Genomic DNA, 21,743 nt, shown 5'->3' on the forward strand with positions numbered 1-21,743 from the left:
CCTGGCACCTGCTTGCTGACATTCCCCAACGCAGTCTGCGCCAACTTTACCCAATGTTTCCGTATGCCACGTTGGATCACCGCAACCTCGACACAGCACACAAAGCAAACATCACCACGCCGTCGTGCCGACACCAGCATAGAGACACCAGTCGCACATAAGGTCCCTGTATATAGCGACATCTGCCGCGCGCCCAACCTAGGAAGTTCCTGTAGCAGACGGCGCCCAAGCTAAACCGCGGCATTCGTGAGGTGAAAAAATATCTGCACACGCGCGGAAAGAAAACGCTACTGGTACCTGACTGTGGTGATAAACGAAAGAGGGGCCCAAACTGCTAAATCTAGTTCTTTGATTTTAAATGAGTGCTGAAAGAAAAACGTTCAAGAGAGCAGAATGGGGGCTTGATCGCCTCGATTCCGGATGTTTACCTTTCGTTCGTTTGCGCTCAATCACCGCGCACGCGAGCCTTGGTGATTCCTTGCGCTTAATCCAATTTGCTCTGTGGATTCCTTTGCTTGTAAGTGTGCTGCGTACACATAGCGGTTACGTTGAAGGAATAATTCGTGTAAAAAAGAAGGCTCACAGGTGCTTGGACCGAAAAACTTTCGACATAACGTCGCTGAAACGTGCGACCCTCACGGCAACTAAACAACATCCTGTGTGTGTGTGGAAACGAGTGCGCCAACAGTCTTCTTGCCGCGGAGTGTGTCTGTCGTGTAGCGATTACACGACGACTGTGGTGTTTTGTGGTTCAGTGCTACGAGCCAGTGCATGCAATGTTATACTGTCGTGACATTCTGAAGCGGCGGTATGGATCGTTTCAGCGAGTCTCCTCGATCGTGTTCGGGCTGCCAGCGGGATCTAATCTCGCGGCACACCAACAGCGAGCGTAGTGTGTGTTCGTGTGTGAATGTGGTTGACTGTTCTCGTGAACCGTGCCACGTACGTCGCCACGTAAACTTGAATCATGACGCGCATTGCTGTGTTTATGCCTTTTCGCCTCCGTGCACCGCTAAAGCCCCGTAAGAATTAGAGGGCCCTTATACGAAACGTACGCGGATTGGCGTAGCTATTACTGCACTGTGTTTTGCTGGCGATACGTGTATCGCTTCTGGCGTTTTTCTTATGTTAATTTGTTGTGTGTTTTTCATCAGTAAAATGACATCGCCGATTACTGAAACATCTTCGAGTGTAAGGGAAACTTGGAAGGAACTAGCTCGCAGGTGTATGTAATGTACTTTGATATATTGTATTATACTTTATTATTTGATGGCTATAAGCAGTGGCTATGCAGTATTTGTTTTTAAAAGCAGAGTAATGCAGGTACTTAGGAATATATTTATTCACATATGCAATGAACAAAATACAATTAGGATATGCAGAGTTGGAAATGACTTTTCGGACATATTGTAAAGTACAGCTAACAACGCACGCACAAACACAGGACAGTGTAAAAGTAGAATTTGCTGTTGAAATTTGTGATTTTTTATTACACGTAACGCAATGCGAATATATGTCAGCAAGTTAATGCGCTTCTGCCCCACTATTTACTTGCCTGCTAGGTCATTGCACTTGCTAAGTCAACTGGCTTATAATGCAATAAAATCAATAATCTCCACAAATTTCGGCCGTCAACATTTGTGCGCGCGAATGAAATACTATCGCAGCTCTGCACACACACGTGTATACTTTCTCTCCCACCTTCGTATCGCACTGCGTTACTTTCCTCGCATAGTCATGCAGTTGCCGACAGTTCAGTCTTTCCGTCCAATTCTGTGCAAGCATACTTTTCTTCTGGTTAGGTTCTTGTTGCCGCGCGAGATGCAAAATAACTTCTTGCCATCCTTCGTCTGGTTTCGGCACACAACCGCACAGCAACAAGGAATTTCGGGCCTCCCGGGACAAAATTATCACAGCACTGTGCATAGGACAACAGGCAAAACGCGCACACTTCGCCCGGTATGCAGGAACTTTCATGGCGGCAAGGGGGCGGAGCAAGGTCACATGTCACTGATCAGCCTATCGCTGGCGTTGTCAGCTGGATCAAAGCCTTTCCCTACTGTACTGGTACTAGGATGCACCGAGCAGTTCCCGAGCTCGAGCCTCTGCTGCGTGCTTGATGCTGCCGATGCTGCTGACTCTGTGCGCACGTTTGTTATCTTCCTTACAATGAACTTCAGTCGCACAAATGAAAAACGTGACCTACTCGCAGAGTCATGCACGAAGAAACAAATCAGCTGCTGGATTGTCTTGACATGACTTACTAAGCTCAGACCGCAACTGCTGTAGCCACGAACCAGGCAGAAACGATGATGATGAGCAGGGATTTGCAGTAGCGCCACTTCGTGGGGCAGCAAGGAGGCTCCGTTCAAAACATAAATGGCATTCAGCAAGTCGAACCATGCATCGGTCAGAGTCGGTGCATGGTGCTCTCGATCGAGTTGGCCCAAGGAGTGTCCAAAAAATCAGACGAGAGGTTGCAAGGTGTCCGAACTTTCGGCAGTTGTACATTATGGTTCATGGGGTGAATGGCGGTGCCGCAAAGCAGACCGAATAATCCAGCACGTCCGAATTTTTGGAGTCCGAAAAATCAGTCGGCGACTGTATACGACATGCAATGAGACAGGAGGCACTGAACACTTTCTGTGGTTGTGTCCGAAATTCCAAGAAGAAAGGGATGCTCTTCTAGAAAATCTGCAACCAAAGGACCTTCTGCATGCGTGCCTGCAACACCTTGTGTTCCCCAAAGGATCAGTTATAGCCCGCAAAGAAACTTCATGCCTCATTGTCGCATTCTTTAGCGAGACTGGTCTGATGCACATGTGGTGAAACACCACAGTGATACTATAAGAGACACTCAGGCGGAGCAATTGCCAGCCTTGACACCTACTTGTTGCTGCAACTCACCGCCACCACCACCATTACATATGTATGAATGGGCCCAAGCTAGCACACAAGTGAAAAAAGGATCAAAACAAAAAAAGGAACATGTGAAGCGTCAACTTCAGAAACCAAAAATCTTTAAACTACCAAAGCATAGAGTATAAAAACATTTTTTGTTGGTGTTATCGCAGTTCTGTACCTTTAGAATGCCAGTGTACCTCAGAAATACTCATTGTCAGTAGTCTTTAAGTAGTGCGAAATGTACAGCCTGCTCCATCCAACAATAAACGGCTGTAGTGTACTACATGAGGGATTAACTGCAAGCTTCTCGGCCTATCAATGAAAGGTGGTAAGGAGCTCAATCATTCGTGGCTATATTTCAACATATTCCCCTCTCAGCACTACACACTTTCTACCAATGCTGCAGTCCCATCATCCCTTTCTTGTAGAAGGTTTCATCCTGCACATCAAGAAAGTCCTCCACCGAAGCCATGACATCACTATCTGATAGAAAGTGGGTTCCAGCTAAGTGTTACTTGGGCCTAGAATAAAGATGAAAATCTGGGGGAGCTAAATCTGGCGAGTAAAGCTTCAATTTTCCATCTTTTAACTATTTAGAAATTCGATATTTGACAAGAACCCATCATACAAAGGCCACCTGCAATGAAATTTCACTTCGGCAATATTTGTTAGAAATGGGTAGTATATACTGCTGAAGCAATATTGTTGCGTGTGTAAAGGCACAGACGAAAGAGGCTACTGACAGGCTGTTTACAGCGGAGCCAGAGAGCCAGGCCGACACTCGCTCGCGCCAAGGGCACAGACCCACTTTGTCGTTGTCGCGGCTGCTCGTCTCTTGAGCATCTCATGGATAATATCGTAATAACATTTACAAAGTCGCAGAGTGTCAGAGATTTCTCAGTTTACCACCGGCAGCCGTGGGCACCATGCGCTCCGGCTGGCTCGTGTAGCCATGCCTTGAGAACCACAGAGACCAACCAGAGCATGCGGTAGTCTGAGCGCCTCTAACAAGGAGAGGGCTCGTCCCGGCACCATGTGGTGGCCACAGTATCTACACTATGCAGCAGCACGGCCTCTGAGATTGCAGAGGTAATGTGTCACTTCCAGTGAGTGGTAATGGTGGTGTTGTTCCGAGTTTCAATATCAAAAAGGGCTATTTTTGCTAGCTTTGCATAATATCCCGCTTGTTTTTCAAACATCAAATTTTGCACAGAGACTCTTTAATGTCTACATTATGTTACACTAGGCTCTTTAGCGCTCCAAAATTTCATTGCATTTGGCCTTTAAGCTCCTCACCATAACAACAATATCGATCATGACGCTCAAATGTGAATCAATTGGGCTTATAGAAAAAAATGCTTCAAGCGATTTAGTCGATTTTGTAATGATTTGGAAATTCAGAAACATAAAGCATATTTCCTTGCTCAACTAACACACACAGTGCACGCACATCCTCAGGAGCGTGAAGAGTAAAGTTTCTATTGGTTGGTGGACGCCTGCAGGAATGCATATAACTGACATTTCTAAATTCAGGCTCCACGGCTACTAACTCTTGGCACACGAGAACAATTTTCCGCTCTGTTAAAAAAAAAGAACAGATGTCAGTGACCAAACAAAAAATGCCGTCACTCATTTTCGTGCAGCTGGAGCATGTTTTCAAGGCATGACTGTAGCGGGTGCTGTGAACCTGCATTGAGTGAATCTGAAGCCTAGCATAATGCATCAAGGGTGGAACTGTCCCGTACTTTTGAACAAACAGTTCTGCCACACCTGTCTCCAGTTGCACCAATTTTAATGGCGCCCCAAGTACGTTGATACCTTTCACTTCAGCAGCAGCTGTCTGAGTTATCTTTCTTTTTCTCTCTGCAAGAGATGCTGACAAACTCACAAACCTACCTGCTATGTTTAGCCATAGCTTCATAATACAGCGCTCTGCAATCTGCAGTGGAACCCCCTTTGAGGCCGTAACTAGCTTTACAAGCAGCCCATTACTGTTTTCAAATGGGAACGTGGATGTTCCCCATAGCGGTCCAAGCATTTCAACACTTTTGCTCAAGTGCAGCAGCTGATGAACGTTATAAGTGGCACTGCTTTCCCCATACAGCACGCATACTCTGTTCACAAAAGAAGAAAGAAGGTGGTCAGCCCTCTGAAGGTCTGATGCACTCACAGACGTCTGCAAAAGAAGAAAAATTGCCTCACAGAGTAAAGAAAAATGTGTAAGGTACCTTTCTTGAAGTTACACCCTTCAGACATGGCAAAGCATAAAACAAAAGCCAATACAACCATTCAGTCGCCTTCCAGTACTTCCGTTCACCAATAGGACGGGGGAGGCGGCAGAATGACGCTGGAGGCTTCAGGTCCCGGATGCGGTTTTCTACTTCTTGTATGTGCCGCCCAATATAGAAGGGTGTTCCAGCTCCTGTCAGCCACAGTTCGGTTATTTGCTGTGTAACACCTTCCAGCACACAGTGCATGTAATCTGGGGGCAGGCACCACACAAGGTTAAAGCCTTTCAGTTGCAATAGGGGTGAGGGGCCCTTGATTCCATGAACAGGCCGTCCTTGCTCGTAGGCATCCTGCATGTCTTGCACCATGCCTCTGTGCGTGCGCAGTGCAGCAGCACTTTCCCCAGGAATGTATCGCAAAGTCCCTGTATGAAAGCATTTTGATATATCGTAGCTTAATCAAATTTCAATGTCGTTGAAGTCTGTCTAAAGAAAATGCAGGATTATAACCCATAGCACAGAAGCATGCTGCAAATGGAAGTATGCTAAAAGCTGAGTTTTATAAAAAGAGAACACAAAATGCTACTTTTATGCTTCATATATTTTCTAATGTGAATTAGTAACTTCCACAGCCAACCACGATTACAAATATCCAAATATCCATATCCAAGAAGCAGTAAAAACTTAAGTTACAACATTGGAACATTCTAATCCCATTTACAATAGCTAAGGTTGTTGGTAACTTTCCCAGTGCAGAAGGAACTACTGATGTCTATAGGCAAGATTTTGTTTCCACAGGGAATTTTGATGCACAACCATGTAAAATGCAATAATTTTCAATGCTGATAAACCCCGAAGGCAAATGGGAAGGGTTTCCAGATATATGGTTGTGAGCATTATTGAGGCAGGGTTTGTCATATGCTGTGCAAGTTTTACGCAGTAAAGATCAGCAAAACTCCTCAGAAAACTGAACAAGAAAAGCTGCCAGGAACAGTGCATTCATATTATGTGTGGAAAGACACCTCCACCAGAATGTTGTGTGGAAAGACACAGACGAAAGGGGCTATTTACAGGCTATTTACACTGGAGCCAGAGAGCCAGGCCGACACTGGCACACACCAAGGGCACAGACCAACTTCGTCGTTCTCGCGGCAGCTCATCTCTTGACCGCCTTTCGATAATATCGTAATAATATTTAGCACTTTCTGTAGCAACTTCAATATGTCTAATGGATAATCTGTGCATTGCGGCATGTCTATCACAATCTACAGATTGATTTGCCAGAGCTCTATTATGTTTTTATCCTCAGCAACAAGTGTCGAACAATGCGTCATCTACATCACAATTTCCCAATTGCTTGATACTTTTCTCGACCACGGTGACTTGTCAATGTTTCTTCGAGTGATTTAGACAATTTTTTCCTTTCTTTCTCTTTCTTTCTGAATGCTCGAAATATGTTATCGTACTGAATGCTGTGCCTGACAAGTCAATAGCATTTCTTGGTTTGTACTGTCCAGATATGTCTTTGTAAGTTGAATTCTTTTGTTATTCAAATGTACCGTGTCAGATTCTGTAAAACCCACTCCTGCTTAAGGCCTGCAATGCAGGCTAGCAGCACTCATTAAATAAATAAATAAATAAATAAATAAGTAAATAAATAAATAACATCAAGCACTCTGCACCTTTTCAAAGCATGCACACTTATTGGAGGTAAGACTTGCTCCCTGTATATATTGACAGCAAGAGGACAATGCTATCGCCACACATAATACACTGAACTTGAGCTGTTCAAGGTGAAAGTGGAAAAATTTGGGGGTTTTACATGTTGAAACAATGATTTGATATGAGGCGCGGCATAGTGGAAGACTCTGGATTAATCTCGACCACCTGGAATTATTTGTCCCCCAAAACATGAGGGCTTTTGCATTTTCCCTCAGCGAAATTGTGGCCGCTGCTGCCGTAATTTAACTTACGACCTTGAGCTCAGCAAGAGAATGACATTGCCACTGCTCTACCACGGCAGGTCTGGGCAAGGCATAGAGTTTCCTACAGAAATTAATAGAGGAAGCTCTGGCACTAATGTCTATGGTCACAGCAAGCACGGCGCTTTATCCAACATGGGAATGATGGTTTGTACATGGATTGGTCTAAGCTCTGTTTTCCTGGCTTCATATGACTTTGTGTGACTTAACAAGTTGATCGCCACTTACAACAAAATATTGTGTTGTACTTATGCATCAAGTCGCAGTAATTCCGCATGCATGCACCGAGTCTTATTGCATTCTGCATTTAGAAAGGTAGTATTGCTTCGAAATTTAGGTCGCTAAAGGCAGATAAAGTGCAGTAAATAAAGCCATAAGAATGTTTGAATCTGCAAGCCTGAAAATCAGACAAATTCATGTATTAACCATGATATTCATGCCAGCTGAACGGTCGCAGCACCAGAGTTCCTTCAGTAACAATAGTAAGAAACTCTATAGGGCAATGTGTGCATAGGCATCTAATACCATGCTGTAGCCAAGATGTACCACTGAATAGTGAAACAGACTCGTTTTCTTATTACCGTTCATCATGCATTAAACACATCAGGTTCGCACTGTGATTGTAACACAAGCGAATGAGCTTGTGCATGACGTGATGAAGTGGAAAAGGTTGCTGCTCAAGCAGTTTCAACAACTTATAGTAAGCCTTTTATAGTCTGTGTGGAAGAAAGAAAGAATTAAATAAATATAAACATCTGCATTATGAAGCCCAGCTTCCAATTCCTGCATTGTCATTATGACTTAGGGTACATTATTCACTTTTGGATGCCAAATGTACCAATGTTTCATATTAGTTTGCAAACAGATGTGTATATCTTTTCTGACGAGATCACTGTAAAGCTAACTTTTGAAGTACTGCAGCCTGCTAAGCACAACAACATCCCAGCAACTCATGAGACTGATAGTACAATTAAATGGCGACCATGATCTATGGAGCTTATGTGACACCTATTGGACTTATGTGCCTGACATCAGTAACAATGTGTACCTGAGCACACGGTCTATATCATAATTATGTGACTTATCACGTCTGTTTAAATGAATGCGAGCTAACTGATTCATTTGAACAGAGCTAGAGGTTAACACTTAGCCTGTAATGGTCCTTTCTCGTTTCTATATAGTGTTCGCATGAAATACAGACAGAACGAAACATGTAAAAGCTAGTTATGGTACATAATAGATGTACTTTGGGCAATGAAACATAAATTACGCACTAATTCATCCCTCTATCAAATCTGGACTGTTCAATTTAACTATTATTTGCAGCACTGAAGGACACTGTGCAGAGTTGTGAGGCTTTGTAAATAAACTATAACAGTAGCAAAACTTTTGTTCAGGGACACAACTGCAACGTCTGAGTACTCGTATCACAAGACAAACATTCAACTTACGTTCCACAGCAGTTCCTTTTTCCAAGCACCATGAGCAGCCATAAAAGCCGTTGAACTGCTTCATATTTAACAGTGAAGCTCTTGCTGGTGAGTCAACGCAGCAGCATGTCACAAAGACCTTTGAATTAATTCTTTCTCCAGCATGTTGCCAAGAAATCGTGTTCATGTTGTTGAACACTTTTACAAAAGTCAGCATGAACAGGTGTGCTGGAGGGTGGCACTTCGCAAACCACAGTGCTCCAACAACAATGTTGCAGAAGCGAATGTCAAATGGCAGTTCATTGACCAAAATTTGAATGGGCCACACACTGTACTTGCTGGACTTAAACACTGGTGATCCATCAGTGTTGATAGTCACGGTGATGTCACACCACTCTACATTCACACGTTCCCTGATGCTGCGGTACAGGCGCCCATCAGTAATATCAGAATACATACCATATACTGTGGATGCTCCTGATTTTAATCGTTGAAACAGTTCTGTTGAGGCTTGCGAGAGCACACTGAGCAGTTGTTTCTTTAAGTCAAAGACCAAAAAGAAGCTGCCTTTCAAGAGCAGCCAGCTTACAGTTCGCGTCACTCTACACTGGCTACAAGTGAAATTGCTTGATCTGTCCTTGAGATTTTGGGATCCAAGGTAGCCATAACAACGCTGGCAGAAGAAGTGCACACCAAGTGACTTCATTCTGTTTTGCCACATTTTCCTAAAGAGGTACTTTGTTTCAGGCACCACTTCGGTCCCACAGAGGGTATTAACAAGCTTCAGCAGTCCATCCACTTGTGACCATGTCAGTCCTGCGTATAAAACATAGGCCATAATAAGCAACATCGCCTGGGCTTTGTTAATGGCCTGATTAGGCAAGGTTTCCTTCTCACACTTCTCGAAGAACTGCCTCACGTCATCGTCGTCTACGTCATCGGTCGTCGAGTCGTCGCTATCATCGGGAAAGTCACCACTAAATTCGCAATCATCTTCCTCTTCGTCGCAGTCATCAGCTTCTTCTTCGAGAAAGTCGCCACTAAAATCGCAGTCGTCACCTTCCTCTTCGTCGCGGTCATCAGCTTGTTCTTCGAGAAAGTCGTCACTAAACTCGTAGTTATCTTCCCCTACGTCGCGGTCATCAGCTTCGAGAAAGTCGCCACTAAATTCCCAGTCATCATCTTCCTCTCCGTCGCGGTCATTAGCTTGTTCTTCGAGAAAGTCGCCACTAAATTCGCAGTCGTCACCTTCCTCTTCGTCGCGGTCATTAGCTTGTTCTTCGGGGCCCTCAGTTTGTCCATCGCCGCTGTTGTCAGCTCGTTGATCCTCGAAATCGTCAGCCTGTTCTTCGTCGCGGTTGCCGCATTCCACATATTCACACTCATTTCCAGCCTCTCCTTCGCAAGCAGCAGCTTCTGTTCGTAAGTCAACGCGTTCTTGCGGGATGTCGTCAGCTTCTTCGCAATAAAATAAATCTTCGTCCAGTTGATCGACATCAGCCACCGTAGATTGATCCGAGCAGGTTGGCGAGTCCGGCCGGCGTTCGTCGCTGGCCGACGAGCTTTCGCTGACGCCGTCAGCGTGCGCCGCATCGCCCTGCCTCACGCGTTGATTGTGACGTGTTTGTCGAGGAACATAGCGCGATCGCTCAGGCTCCAGGTAGCGTCTGTACCGCTTCGCTCGCGGAGAACTCATCTTAGTTGCGTGGAAGTTGCTCACAAACAATCCTCAATAGCACTTACACCGCTGACAGATCGAAGAGAGCCGAGTGGGCTTGTTAACACAACAAAATATAGGAACGAGAGATAAACGAGAAAAAGCAGAGTAAGACCATACGCACACCTCTATCGTTGACGGGGGTTCAAGTGACCTTTATTTCAGCGGTCTTTTACTTTTAAGGTGGAAGAGCGCGCACGAAAGGATGAGGAGGAACCCGCGGAACCTGGACCACCAAAGGAGGCGTCGACAACTTTTACCTAGCGCGCATCTGCTCACCATATGTGATATAAGCCACGGGAACAATCGCGGCGTCCCTTATCTCGATTTTTCCCGAAGGCTACCCTGCAAGCGCCCGACGTGCAATGCTTTACTTGCCCAGTTGAACCTAAAAGGAAGTTCTCCATATGGACGCATCGAGTGGCTGCATGTGCGGCCCCGTTGTTTTATAGGTATACATATATACACGACCCGTTCTGCGCATTCCTTTATTTCAAAATTCCCGCGCCTTCAAATGTCACGTGCGCGCGCGTAAAGCAAGCGCCGGTCTACAAGAGGTCGGGGGGAAGTGTCGGCACCGGCTGGGCTGTGCCGCGTAGGATAATAGCGCGCGCGTCGCCTCGAGCTGAGCCACCTGGTCATCTGTCTCCATGCGAGCTCGCGCCGAGTGCACGCGCATGGCTGCACGCAGTCGATCCGTACCAATGTGCACAACCTGGCATCGCCTGCCTGGGGTGTGTTGTTCTGCGTGCTGGGTGGGCTCTGGAGGTTCGTCTGGGGACACCATTATCCTGCATGCTGTTCGAGTGTACGCTTCTGCGTGTCGGCTAGCTAGCTCACGTCGTTGCAGCTGGTCTGTACCGTTGTCAACGACATGCGCTTCGCCTGCATCGCTTTTGCTTCTGCGCGACAGATCCCGAGGGCTCGCCCACGAACGGTTATCCGCGAGTCTCGGCGCTCGAGTAGGAATCTCGGAGAGAAAATAGAAAAATATAAAGCGCCTCAAGTTGATCAGGGGCACAACTGTTATGAGGGTGGCCAATATGAAGTGTTTTTCTTGATTTTATGTTCAGATAGGAACCGTTGACATCACATTATAGGTGCATGCAGCGCGTGGTTAACGGCACTGTAAATAGAAGTATTTTAATGACTGGAAAATGTAGAGAGGTCGGCCGGATAATGGAGCATCTGGCCTGCTACTCTACGTAAGGGAAGGGGAAGAGAGGAAGAAGAAGTGTCACAATGGGGGATGATAATGGGAGGAACGAGGTGAAGGACACATTACACAACTGGTATCACAGGCGTGACTCCAGGCCCGTGTCACCTAGGAAACGTGAAAGAGCACGCATTGTCTCTGTCGTCTGCCAACTCTGTGGCCATGCGCCCAGCAAGAGGTCCTCCGACAGTGGTCCAATGTGTAAATGTCTCAAAGTATCTGCCATTGTCAGTCTTTCGCGCGCATACTCAGGGCACACCACGAGCAAATGTTCTATAGTCTCTACAGCGCCACACACTGAACAGTCCGGGGAGTTAGTCCGTCCAATAATGTGCAAATATTTGCGCGTGAAGGCGACGCCTAATCGCAGTCTGTGTATCAGGCATGTATGAGGGCGAGGAAATAGTGTATCTACTTGACTACTACTCATCCGTATATGTTACCCGCCATGGTGGCTCAGCGGCTATGACGTTGCACTGCTAAGCGCAAGATCGCGGGGTCTAATCCTAACCAGTGCAAGGCGCCGGCATTTCGATGACAGCGGGAAAAAAAAAAGATTAAGAAAAAAACTAGCGCACTTGCTTAGGGTACGCGTTAAAGAACCCCAGGTGTTCCAAATTGAGCCGGGATCCCTCACTTTAACGTGCCTCACAATCAGATCGTGCTTTTGGCTCGTAAAACTCCAGAATTAAATTAAATTAATATAACGTGTTACCGATTTCTGCATTGTTGTCTGCTTTCAAGTCTCGCACTCTCCATCTGTATATACCTTGCGGTTTCCATGTTTCATGCATTCTTGTCTCATTCCTTGAGTGTGTGTGTGCGCGCGCGCGCATGATTAACTAGATCTGCACATAATTTGCAGCAGTGCACAATTTGCAACAGAACTCCGGCCCCGCCTGACAAATGACTATAGCTACTTTGTTTGCGGTACGTGCACCTCTGCTTTTGATCACCGCTTCCCAGTTTATATCTCCATTATACGCTAACTAGCTGCACTGTCTTTTGTGCCGTACTGTTTGTTTGAGCGTTAGTAATATTGTATATGCAGTTCTGTGAACAACCTTATTGAATTTTCTTTTCTTCAGACACATCTCATTTCTCTTCCAGAGCTTGTTTAACACTTCCGTTTCGAACTGCGCATGTAACACGACAGTCTTTTCACACGTGCAGATGCACCCTTCATTTTTTATACTGGTGTGGTATCTATGTTACTAAATTTCAAAACCAAAACATCGTGTGGTTCTGACAATACCCCAAACGTATCCCTACGACGCTATGCTTTACCTCTTGCTAAATTTTTTTTTATTATTTTTCGCACTTCTTTGCTGACTTCACAACTAGCCAGTGATTGGAGGACAGCTCGAACTGTACCCATCTTTAAAAAGGGAGACCGCCTCACACTAGAAAATTACCGCCCTAGCTATTTCACTAACTTCGCAATGCTGTAAAATTATTTGTTTTTGACAACTTCTAATAAAAGTATCCTTTAGTGTGGAATATAACTCAAATAAATCATCACCGGAGGTAACTTCCAATTCGTCGCATATATTGCCGTTTATTTTTAACACGGCCGGGTGCGACAAACGGCTCTGTTTATGTAAATATGTTACTGGCTAATAGAAATTAAGGGCTAGTTGTCCCCGGTGAAAGTATTTTCTTCGGCTGAGTATTGATGACGTGATCTCTAATGAACTTTGCCAAGACTTCATCAACCTAAAACCAGTAACACGTGATACACTTTAGCCATTACTGAAGCTTTAGTTTGGGCCAAACTGCCATGCCGGCAATTCAGATACACGTAAAATGCAGAAATGCTTTTATGAAATAATCCTTGCACTGATTTGAATGAAATATGTTGCATTTGAGAGAGAAAGTTACTCTTGGAAGCCCCAGTTTTGATTTATAACCTGTAATTCTTAAAAGAATTTCTAAAAACTGCAGTGTTTCAAAGAAATAAAAACACGAAGTTTACGAAACCCGAACTCTGCACCAAAAGCAGATATCTAAGTTCTGTCAACTCCATCCGTTAGATCAACGGACAAATTTGATGTATCAAGTTACGGCTTACGTGAATTTCTTACAATGTTTGCGAGGGTTTTCGAAATTTCCTACTCAGGAATTATGGCATTCTTCACAAGAAGTATAATAGGACACTTTTTGTCCGCTTTAGACGTAATACTACACTCAGTTGGCAGAAATTTGACGTTTTTATTGCTGATCAGCAACAAAGACATTACAGTCAACAATAGAGTCAACAACTCTAACTCGAGTTAGAGTTGTTGACTTGAGAGCACCGTTTTCTGAAATCTTTTCACTTTCAGCGATCTTTGTAAAAAATTGACAGCCTAAATAAAAGTATCGCTTCCTGAAATTACTAGATTTTGTCTTTTTTCTATAGGTGCAGCGAACCTCATCAAATTTGGTGGCGTGGTTGCCGAGAGAAACGATTTTTTTCTTCGTTCCCGTGCGTTTAGATAGGAGCGCCCGAAGGAAAGCTTCCTCTGTGGGGAAAGCGCTCCTCCCCTCATAGAACCGGCTTCACTTCCGGCAAATTGTTCCCACTTGCTCGGCGGGCGGCGGCATCTTGGCCTCTGCCTCTTGGCGGTTTAGCGGCAGCCATCTTGCTATTCGCGTGCTGTGTGTGTGCGGGTCGCTCCTTCATCAGTAGCAGCGTGAGGAAAGAACATGTACGTTCTTGTGCGGTACAATCAAGAGACAGGAAAGCACGTCGTTAAGGATACCGACATACGTCGTTTCCGTCCGATAGACATCGACGATTTTGATCGGAAAGCACTTTATGACGTCTGGTGGGCTGGAGACGAGAAGACTCGCGGTGGCTATTACCCGGCTCATATTCTGCACATGACCCGTGAGTATTTCTCTGGTAGCACTGTTGAACTCTGTACAAAGCTCCCGTGCTTACGCTGTTTGCTAATTGCAGAAACTGAAGCAGAGATGCAGGAGTGGAATAACAACAACCGTTGTTTGTCACGGAAACAGGATGACGGAGAACCGGGACCCCGGAAAAAGGTTGGTTTGAGTCATACACTTGACATCGCTACATGATAGCCTGTCTGGTTGGGATAAGTAATAATTTAGAGCGACTCTATCCGATAAGTGGGTTTAGTAAACACGACGTACCGCGACTCACTATATATTCTCCTTTCACGGTTGTAACGACCGGTGGTGGCGGGGTGCTTTTAGAAAGTAATTTCATAACAGAGGGAGGGAAGGAGGGGCTGTTCAAAGGGGAACTAAAGCCCCTCTATCCACGCGCCACCGCCGACCAGGGCGGTGGCGCGTGGATGGAGGGGGAACATCCCCACTTATGAATGGCCACTTATGAATGGCCTGCGGACCGCGACGAAGGGCAGAAGAGAAGGCGCCGTGGCACAACAATAGCCACCTGTCGAAAAAGTGCCGCGGCAACCTACTCCCCGCGCCTCTCCTTGGCCCCCTTCACCTTTCCCCGTCGACGGCTTGCAGTCTCCCGTGAAATTTGTCCGCCCGCCCTACTCCATTATTCTTTCATACATCGCCTTCGTCAGGGTGACATACTGTGCATCAGCCAGATTTGCAGTTTGTATTTCGGCATAGTTTGGAACTTGGAAGGGATGTTGAACATAAAGAAAAATTGCGTGACAATAAAGTTGTTAGCTTTGTGGTGGATAAGCAAAAACATTTAGTTAGATAATTAGATTATATTGGTGTCACAGGGGCACTTTCGATCGCGATAAAACCCGATCGGGTTCAAATTTCCCGGTCGCGATTGGCTCTCCTGCGCAAGCTGTGGGCGGAAGCCAATCGCGGGTGGGAATTTCGATTCGGATCGGGCTCGATCGCGATCGAAAGTGGGCGTGTAAAATCGGCATTAAGCATGACAATAAACAAAATTGCACGAATCGCCGTTAGTTGTGAAGCATTTAATTACCCCCTTCATCGAAGCTACGGCGCTTCAGACGGATTCCGATATGTGCCTTGAATCTGCATATTTTGCTCCATTCGATCGTTAACCCGCAACGAAGAGGCCGAGATGGCGCGGAAACATAGGTTTTATAAATCGACTGTTTGGTTATAGGCCCGCTGAAATTCCTAAATTCTTAATTTCCGGGTCTCTAACCGTTTTCGCCGACAAAAAAAAAGAAGAAAAAAAGTCTTGGAAAGAAAAAATTCAAAGCAGGGGGATTCGAACTCGCGCTGCTGGGATTGGTGAAGTATAAGCGCCGCACGCCTTAGCAAGCTACGCCACGCACTCTACTTTTTTTTTTTTCTTTATTGCATGGAAATAATGGTAGTGTCAAATCAATGCAGTTACATTACATATGAACATACACGCACACAAAACAAATTCACACACAGTATGCAGTCCAATGACAGTTCAAAATTCTGGCAAACAAACACAAGCGTCCAGACGCGAAATCCATTCAGGTACGGGATCATATGTAGCAACCACACTACGGACTTGAGCAGTCTCTTCACGGAAGATAGACCTTGTCGAGCGAGGTGGCTCGGCATGTCTGTCGATCATTCGACTTCTCCATAATGAATGAAGTCCTAATAACATAAACAAATCGTATGGTGTATTACTGGCTGTCTTTTTGAAAGGAAGGAACCGGATACCATAACATGTGAGAGGAAAGTCTTTTTTGAGAGTTCTTTGTAGAATGTCCCAAAAATGAAATGCGTCACGACAAAGTATAAAGCAATGCTCTATTGTCTCGGGTTGATTGCAAAGTCTACAATTTGTATTCCAGGGTACGAACAGTCCTTTTTCCTGAAGCCACGTTTTAACTGGCAGTGTGGAGGTGTGCAGCTTAAAGAAAAACGTTTTCGCTGCAGGCGCAATGCACATTCTACGGACACGGCAAAGAACATCTTGGCCAAATAGAGACAGATACGGCTTTCGGTACAGAGGTTCAGGGAAAAGGTTATCTATAAGTGCTACATTTAGCGACGTGCGATTAACGGTAAACAAATATTCAAGGGTGAATCTGGCTTTTAAGAAGGAAATAGTGTCGACAAGTTCCTTTAGGAAGCCCCATAACGGTAGTTCTTGAGCAAAGTTTGTCGTGACATAAAGAAAAGGGAGGTGTGACGCAAGACGTGCTCGATTAACTGCGAGCAGGAATGGATGACGGACATTTTTAAGGTAAAATAAGCGCATGACCAATTGTCGCACAAACAAATGCACAAGACCCAGGCCTCCCTTTTCAAGCGGGAGAAAAAGGTTGTCCCTTCTCATGGCTTCCCATGATGAATGCCAAATAAAACATGCAAATATTCTATGAAATGCCTGGACATGGACACGTGAGCAGTGTAAGACCTGCAGAACATAAAGAAGCTTCGAAGCGAGAAATGTATTGCATGCCTTAGCTCTCGCAAAAATGGAGAGATCACGTCCCTGCCAGGTTGTCACCTTTCGACGAATAGTTGTTATCGTGGACGTCCAATGAGGTCCACTATTACGGAAGTTATCGAGAGGTACTCCAAGATATCGCAACGGAGACTGATTCCAATGAATATTCGCGAATATAGAGGGAGTGAGTGCCCACATGCCTAGCCAAAAGCCTCTACTTTTTCCAAAATTTACAGTAGCTCCTGCAGTCTCACAGAAACGCAGGGTAGCGTCTATTGCCTTGGCAATGCTTGGCTTATCGACGCAAAAGAAGGCAATGTCATCTGCATAAGCTAGCACTTTAATTTCCTCATCGGCATACCTGTATCCTTTAATGCTCGAGTCGCAAAGCACGCTTAAGCAAAGCGGTTCTAAGTATATGGCGAAGAGTAAAGGCGAGAGAGGACAACCTTGACGAACGGATGACTGTACCTGTATTATATCTGAGAGGGTACGGTTCACAATTAACTTTGTAGTGCAATGTTTATAACAAAGTGTTATACCATTGTATAATACATCCCCTAACTGAAGATGTCGCAGTAGTTGGAACAAAAATTTGTGTTGAACCTTATCAAAAGCTTTGGCGAGGTCAATCTGGAGAAGAGCTACTTGATCCGTACTACCCTCTATGCACTCAAGGACTGAACGTGCGATATGAACATTTGTCTGTATAGAGCGGCCTCGAATTCCGCATGTTTGATGATCACCTACTAATTTAGTAATGACTGTTTGCAATCTATTTGTCAGTACTTTTGCAAATATCTTGTAATCCACGTTACACAACGATATCGGCCTATATCCGTTTACCCTCTTTATTATTTCATCATCAGTGCTCTTTGGTATCAAGGTTGTGTGGCACTGATAGAAAGATGGAGGAAGCTCACCATACTGATAGGCTTCCTCGAAAAGCTGCTCAAGAAAAGGACACAGGAATTCCTGAAATTTTATATAAAATTCCGCACTAAGGCCATCAGGGCCAGGCGTCTTGTTTTTCTGAAGCGTTTCGATGGCAAAATTAATTTCTTCTCGAGTGACTGGCCCATCAACGCTGAGGCGATCGTCTTCTTCTAAGTGTGGCATAAGCGAAATAAACTGATCAGCGTTTTCTTCGTATCCATTCTGAGGCTTAATTGCAGTGAAAAGATCTTTATAATGAGCTTCAAATAGGTTTATTATTTGGGACGTTTCTGTGTATATAGACCCACCAGACTCAATTTCCAATATTTGCTTGGAAAGCGCATATCGCTTTTCATCACCGAGAGCCCTTTTTGTGGGCTGCTCTTCTGTGAAGCGAGTTGTGCGTGAACGTACCATTGCTCCTTTGTACACTTCCGTCTCATATTTCTGTATTTGTGCGCGAACTGCATTTATTTCATCACTATACAATCCTGGTTCCTGGCTTTCGAAAGCGTGCAGCTTGTGCAGTAGATCATGAAGGTAATGCTTTTCAGCTTTTTTTCTTTGAGACAGGTCACATGAAATGGCAATCGCCTCATTTTTCACTCTATTTTTGAACATTTCCCATTGAGCAAACAATGGAAGCTCTTGACATTGTGTTATTTCTAGCCATAATTCTTTCACTTTGTTTACAAAACTTTCCTCTCGTAAAAGTTGTGTATTAAGTTTCCACAGTGCCCAGTTTGGAGCAAACTTGCGAAATTTTCGAGGACCCCATGAAACAGCTACTAAACAGTGGTCTGTGAAAAATACAGGCTTCACGGCGTAGTTGTGGATGTGAGACCAGAGATTCGTCGAAACATACACACGATCAAGTCGAGCATGGGAGACGCCTTGAAAGTGCGTGAACCGCACCCAAGAAGGTGTGTAGGCTCCCACGTCTATTAGATTGTGATCTTCCGCTAACTGATGCAGGAAAGTAGCACTTGCATCATAACGATTTGTTAGGTATGAGTGATCTCTGGAATCACAAACACAGTTGAAGTCTCCCAACAGTACCAAATCTCTGTCAGTATCTAGGAGCGGAGCAAGTGAGAGGAAGAAAGCCCTCCTGTCATTAACTTTTGAGGGAGCATAAACGCAAATAAACCGCCAATTACGGCCATGAAAAGAGAGGTCACAGCATATAAGGCGGCCTTCCCCATCAACACGTAGCGACAATGAAGAATGATTTAACTGCTTTCTGATTAACAAAAAGCATCCAGCGGAAGCACCACATGCTTGGCTAATACACACCTCGTAATCAGGTTGAAAAGTTTGCAGCGCAAGGTTGAAATCACCAGCAGACGATATCTTTGTCTCTTGCACTGCACCAACATCAACTTCATGCTGCCTAAGCACGTGTAGTAACTGCTGCTGGCGTCTTATATTCCTCAGCCCACGTACGTTGAGTGTCGCTACACATAAGGGGAGCGTGAAGGCGGTAGCCATTTTGCTCACCTAAAGCTTTTGTGTTTTATCGCCCTTGGCCACAGGTAAATCTGTGGTCTTGCTCCCTTTGGACTTCTTTGTGGCACTCTCCTGACTACGCTGATAAAACCGGCGCGGCACATTATTACCAGGAGAGGGAGGTCGCTGAGCAATAGGAGACACTTTCTCGGGCGCCTGTAGTGCACTTGCTGTTGCTTCGTCGTTGAATGGTGCCGGACGTTTCCTTGTCTGACTTATGTCCATCGCCTCTTCCTCTTCTTCCTTGTCATCAGGGGGCTTTTCTTTAAGGCTTGCTAGGCCAGGTGGGCAAACTGAGTCATCCTCGCCTGTAGCCTCGCTAGTATTACTTGGGCTGTTGTGACTGCTTGGCGTTGGCTTCAAGGACTCCTGGTCTTCGTCCCTAATGCCACCTGTAGTCTCTCCGGTGGCATCTACTACCTCTGTAGAATCCATGAGATGGTCCAGTTGTGGCTCGTCTGCGTTATATTGCCCAGAACGAAGCTTATTGGCGTATGTGGACACGCAGGCGTCCGCTGAGTGACCAAATCGGTGGCACTGTAAGCATCTCGGTGTTCTGCATTGTCGACGAACGTGTCCCACACGCTTGCAACGAAGGCACAGCGGAGGCCTACCGGGGATAAGTACGAGGCACTGGTGTCCATAAATGGACATAATGTGCGGTATTGAGCTTACGGTGATAGTGTCCTTGAGCACCAAGGAAACCTCCCGGTTTGTTGTCACCCACTGTTCCATACCAGTGCACCTCCATACTTCTCTCTCCACCGACTTCACCTGACCATAGCTCTGGAACGCCTCTTCAACGCGTCGTGGTTCAAGGTGAGGTGGAAGCCATAGTAATTTAAGCTTGATGTTTTTAGTCTCCGGATCTATCACCATGCACTTCAGCCCTTTGACACGGAGCTCACCACAAGCGACGAGAGTTTGTTTTGCCGCACTACTAGCGCAAGTAACCATCCATACATGGCTCATTTGATACTGTCCGACACCTACAATATCTGAAGTATTCACTACCTCAAGCAGAGCGTCTCGGAAGTCAGGAGCACGGTATGGTCTGCCACTCAAGTCCGCATGAAGGAAGATAGAATTCAAAACGTCGTTACCGGTTGGTAGACGCGGGAGGACAACTTTGTAACTTGCATCTTCGGTCAAAAACGGGGTCGACGATCCTCGGCCTGGGGCCGATACGCTGTTTCCAGCAGAGAGCATTTTCGAGCACAGCCGTTCCACACTACATCTATTGAGGCTATTTTTACGTACTTGAACTATGAAATGATTAAAGAACGCGTAGTTGCGTTGGTGTATTTCTATAAGCGATAGCTGGCTCATTAAATGAACAGGCGCTCTGCAGATATCAATGACGACCGTCCTCTTAGACACTGCACTGGTCCTTGCAAAGAAACCAATACATTTAGCAGCATGAAAACGTGTTGAACTACAAAACGTGACGTGATTGATTGATTGATTGAGACGCGCCACAGTTCGGTCAAGATCAGTGCAGCGAATTTCAGGGACGATCGCCTCGAGTAACTTTGCTTCCTACATCGTCAGCCAGAAGATGCGCGGGCTCAGTTTTTGAAAGTAAATTGCTGCTATGGGATGTGCCGGCTTTCTCTCTGAAAGCGCTGGCTTGCAGTAGAGATAGTTCACGATTTCGGGCTTGCTTCCGTGCATAGTCTGAGGAGAGAGAGAGAAAAGGCGCTTCCGTGGTGTAATGGTTACAGCGTGTGGCTTCTGTGCAAGAGTACTCGGGTTCGAAACTGGTTATTGGACTGGTTATATATGTATATATAGACGAGAAGAAAGGAAACTGAGGGGACCGATTTTATTAGTAATATCGATGTCCTTGGTGTCGGCTTCTTATGCTATGAGAAATAAATATTGAAATATATATATATATATATATATATATATATATATATATATCATAGAAAGTACAAACTGCTACCGGACTACATAGCCATAAACACCAAATGAGAGATTACAAGGAAAACTCTCAGCCAGCTTGTCATGTGCTCATGCCATAAAACTGAAAACAACACTTAATTTGTATTACCCATTTTGTTCCTACATAGCTTTACAAACTTTTGTTGCTGTTTCACTTCTAGTAATTTGTGGTACGTATACCCCTGTCACACTGGGCATTTTAATGTCATTCGAATCGAATGGCATTAGCATCGAACGACATTGTTCGGCTGCTACACAGCAATATTTAATGCCATTAGCACTGAATGACTTCCGCAATCGAATGAGTTCGAGAAACTCAATCGGCTGCGCACTCGGAGCGAATGTGTACTCTCAACCCCAGAAACAAACCAAAACAGGACTGAGCGGTTGCAAATTTAAAGCCATAATTGTAAAGAAATAATAACTTTTGTTTGTTTTAATGAACTTGTTACTTTAAAGAGAAGAAATCTGTACAGCAGGCTGTCGCAAAATGTTGTTACCCTTCAGCTCAGCAG

At 45.2% G+C, this 21,743-nt stretch overlaps 1 protein-coding gene across 1 annotated transcript; it reads right to left on the bottom strand.

The window, feature by feature from the left end:
• Positions 1–19,261: 19,261 nt before the first annotated feature.
• On the bottom strand, positions 19,262–20,502 carry LOC126535744 (uncharacterized). The gene has a single exon (XM_050182525.2). The coding sequence runs from the start codon at positions 20,488–20,490 to the stop codon at positions 19,273–19,275; it is 1,218 nt and encodes a 405-aa protein (XP_050038482.1). The 5' UTR covers positions 20,491–20,502; the 3' UTR covers positions 19,262–19,272.
• Positions 20,503–21,743: the final 1,241 nt, after the last annotated feature.

Source organism: Dermacentor andersoni, chromosome 1, assembly GCF_023375885.2.
Source record: "Dermacentor andersoni chromosome 1, qqDerAnde1_hic_scaffold, whole genome shotgun sequence".
Taxonomy (NCBI): Eukaryota; Metazoa; Arthropoda; class Arachnida; order Ixodida; family Ixodidae; genus Dermacentor; species Dermacentor andersoni.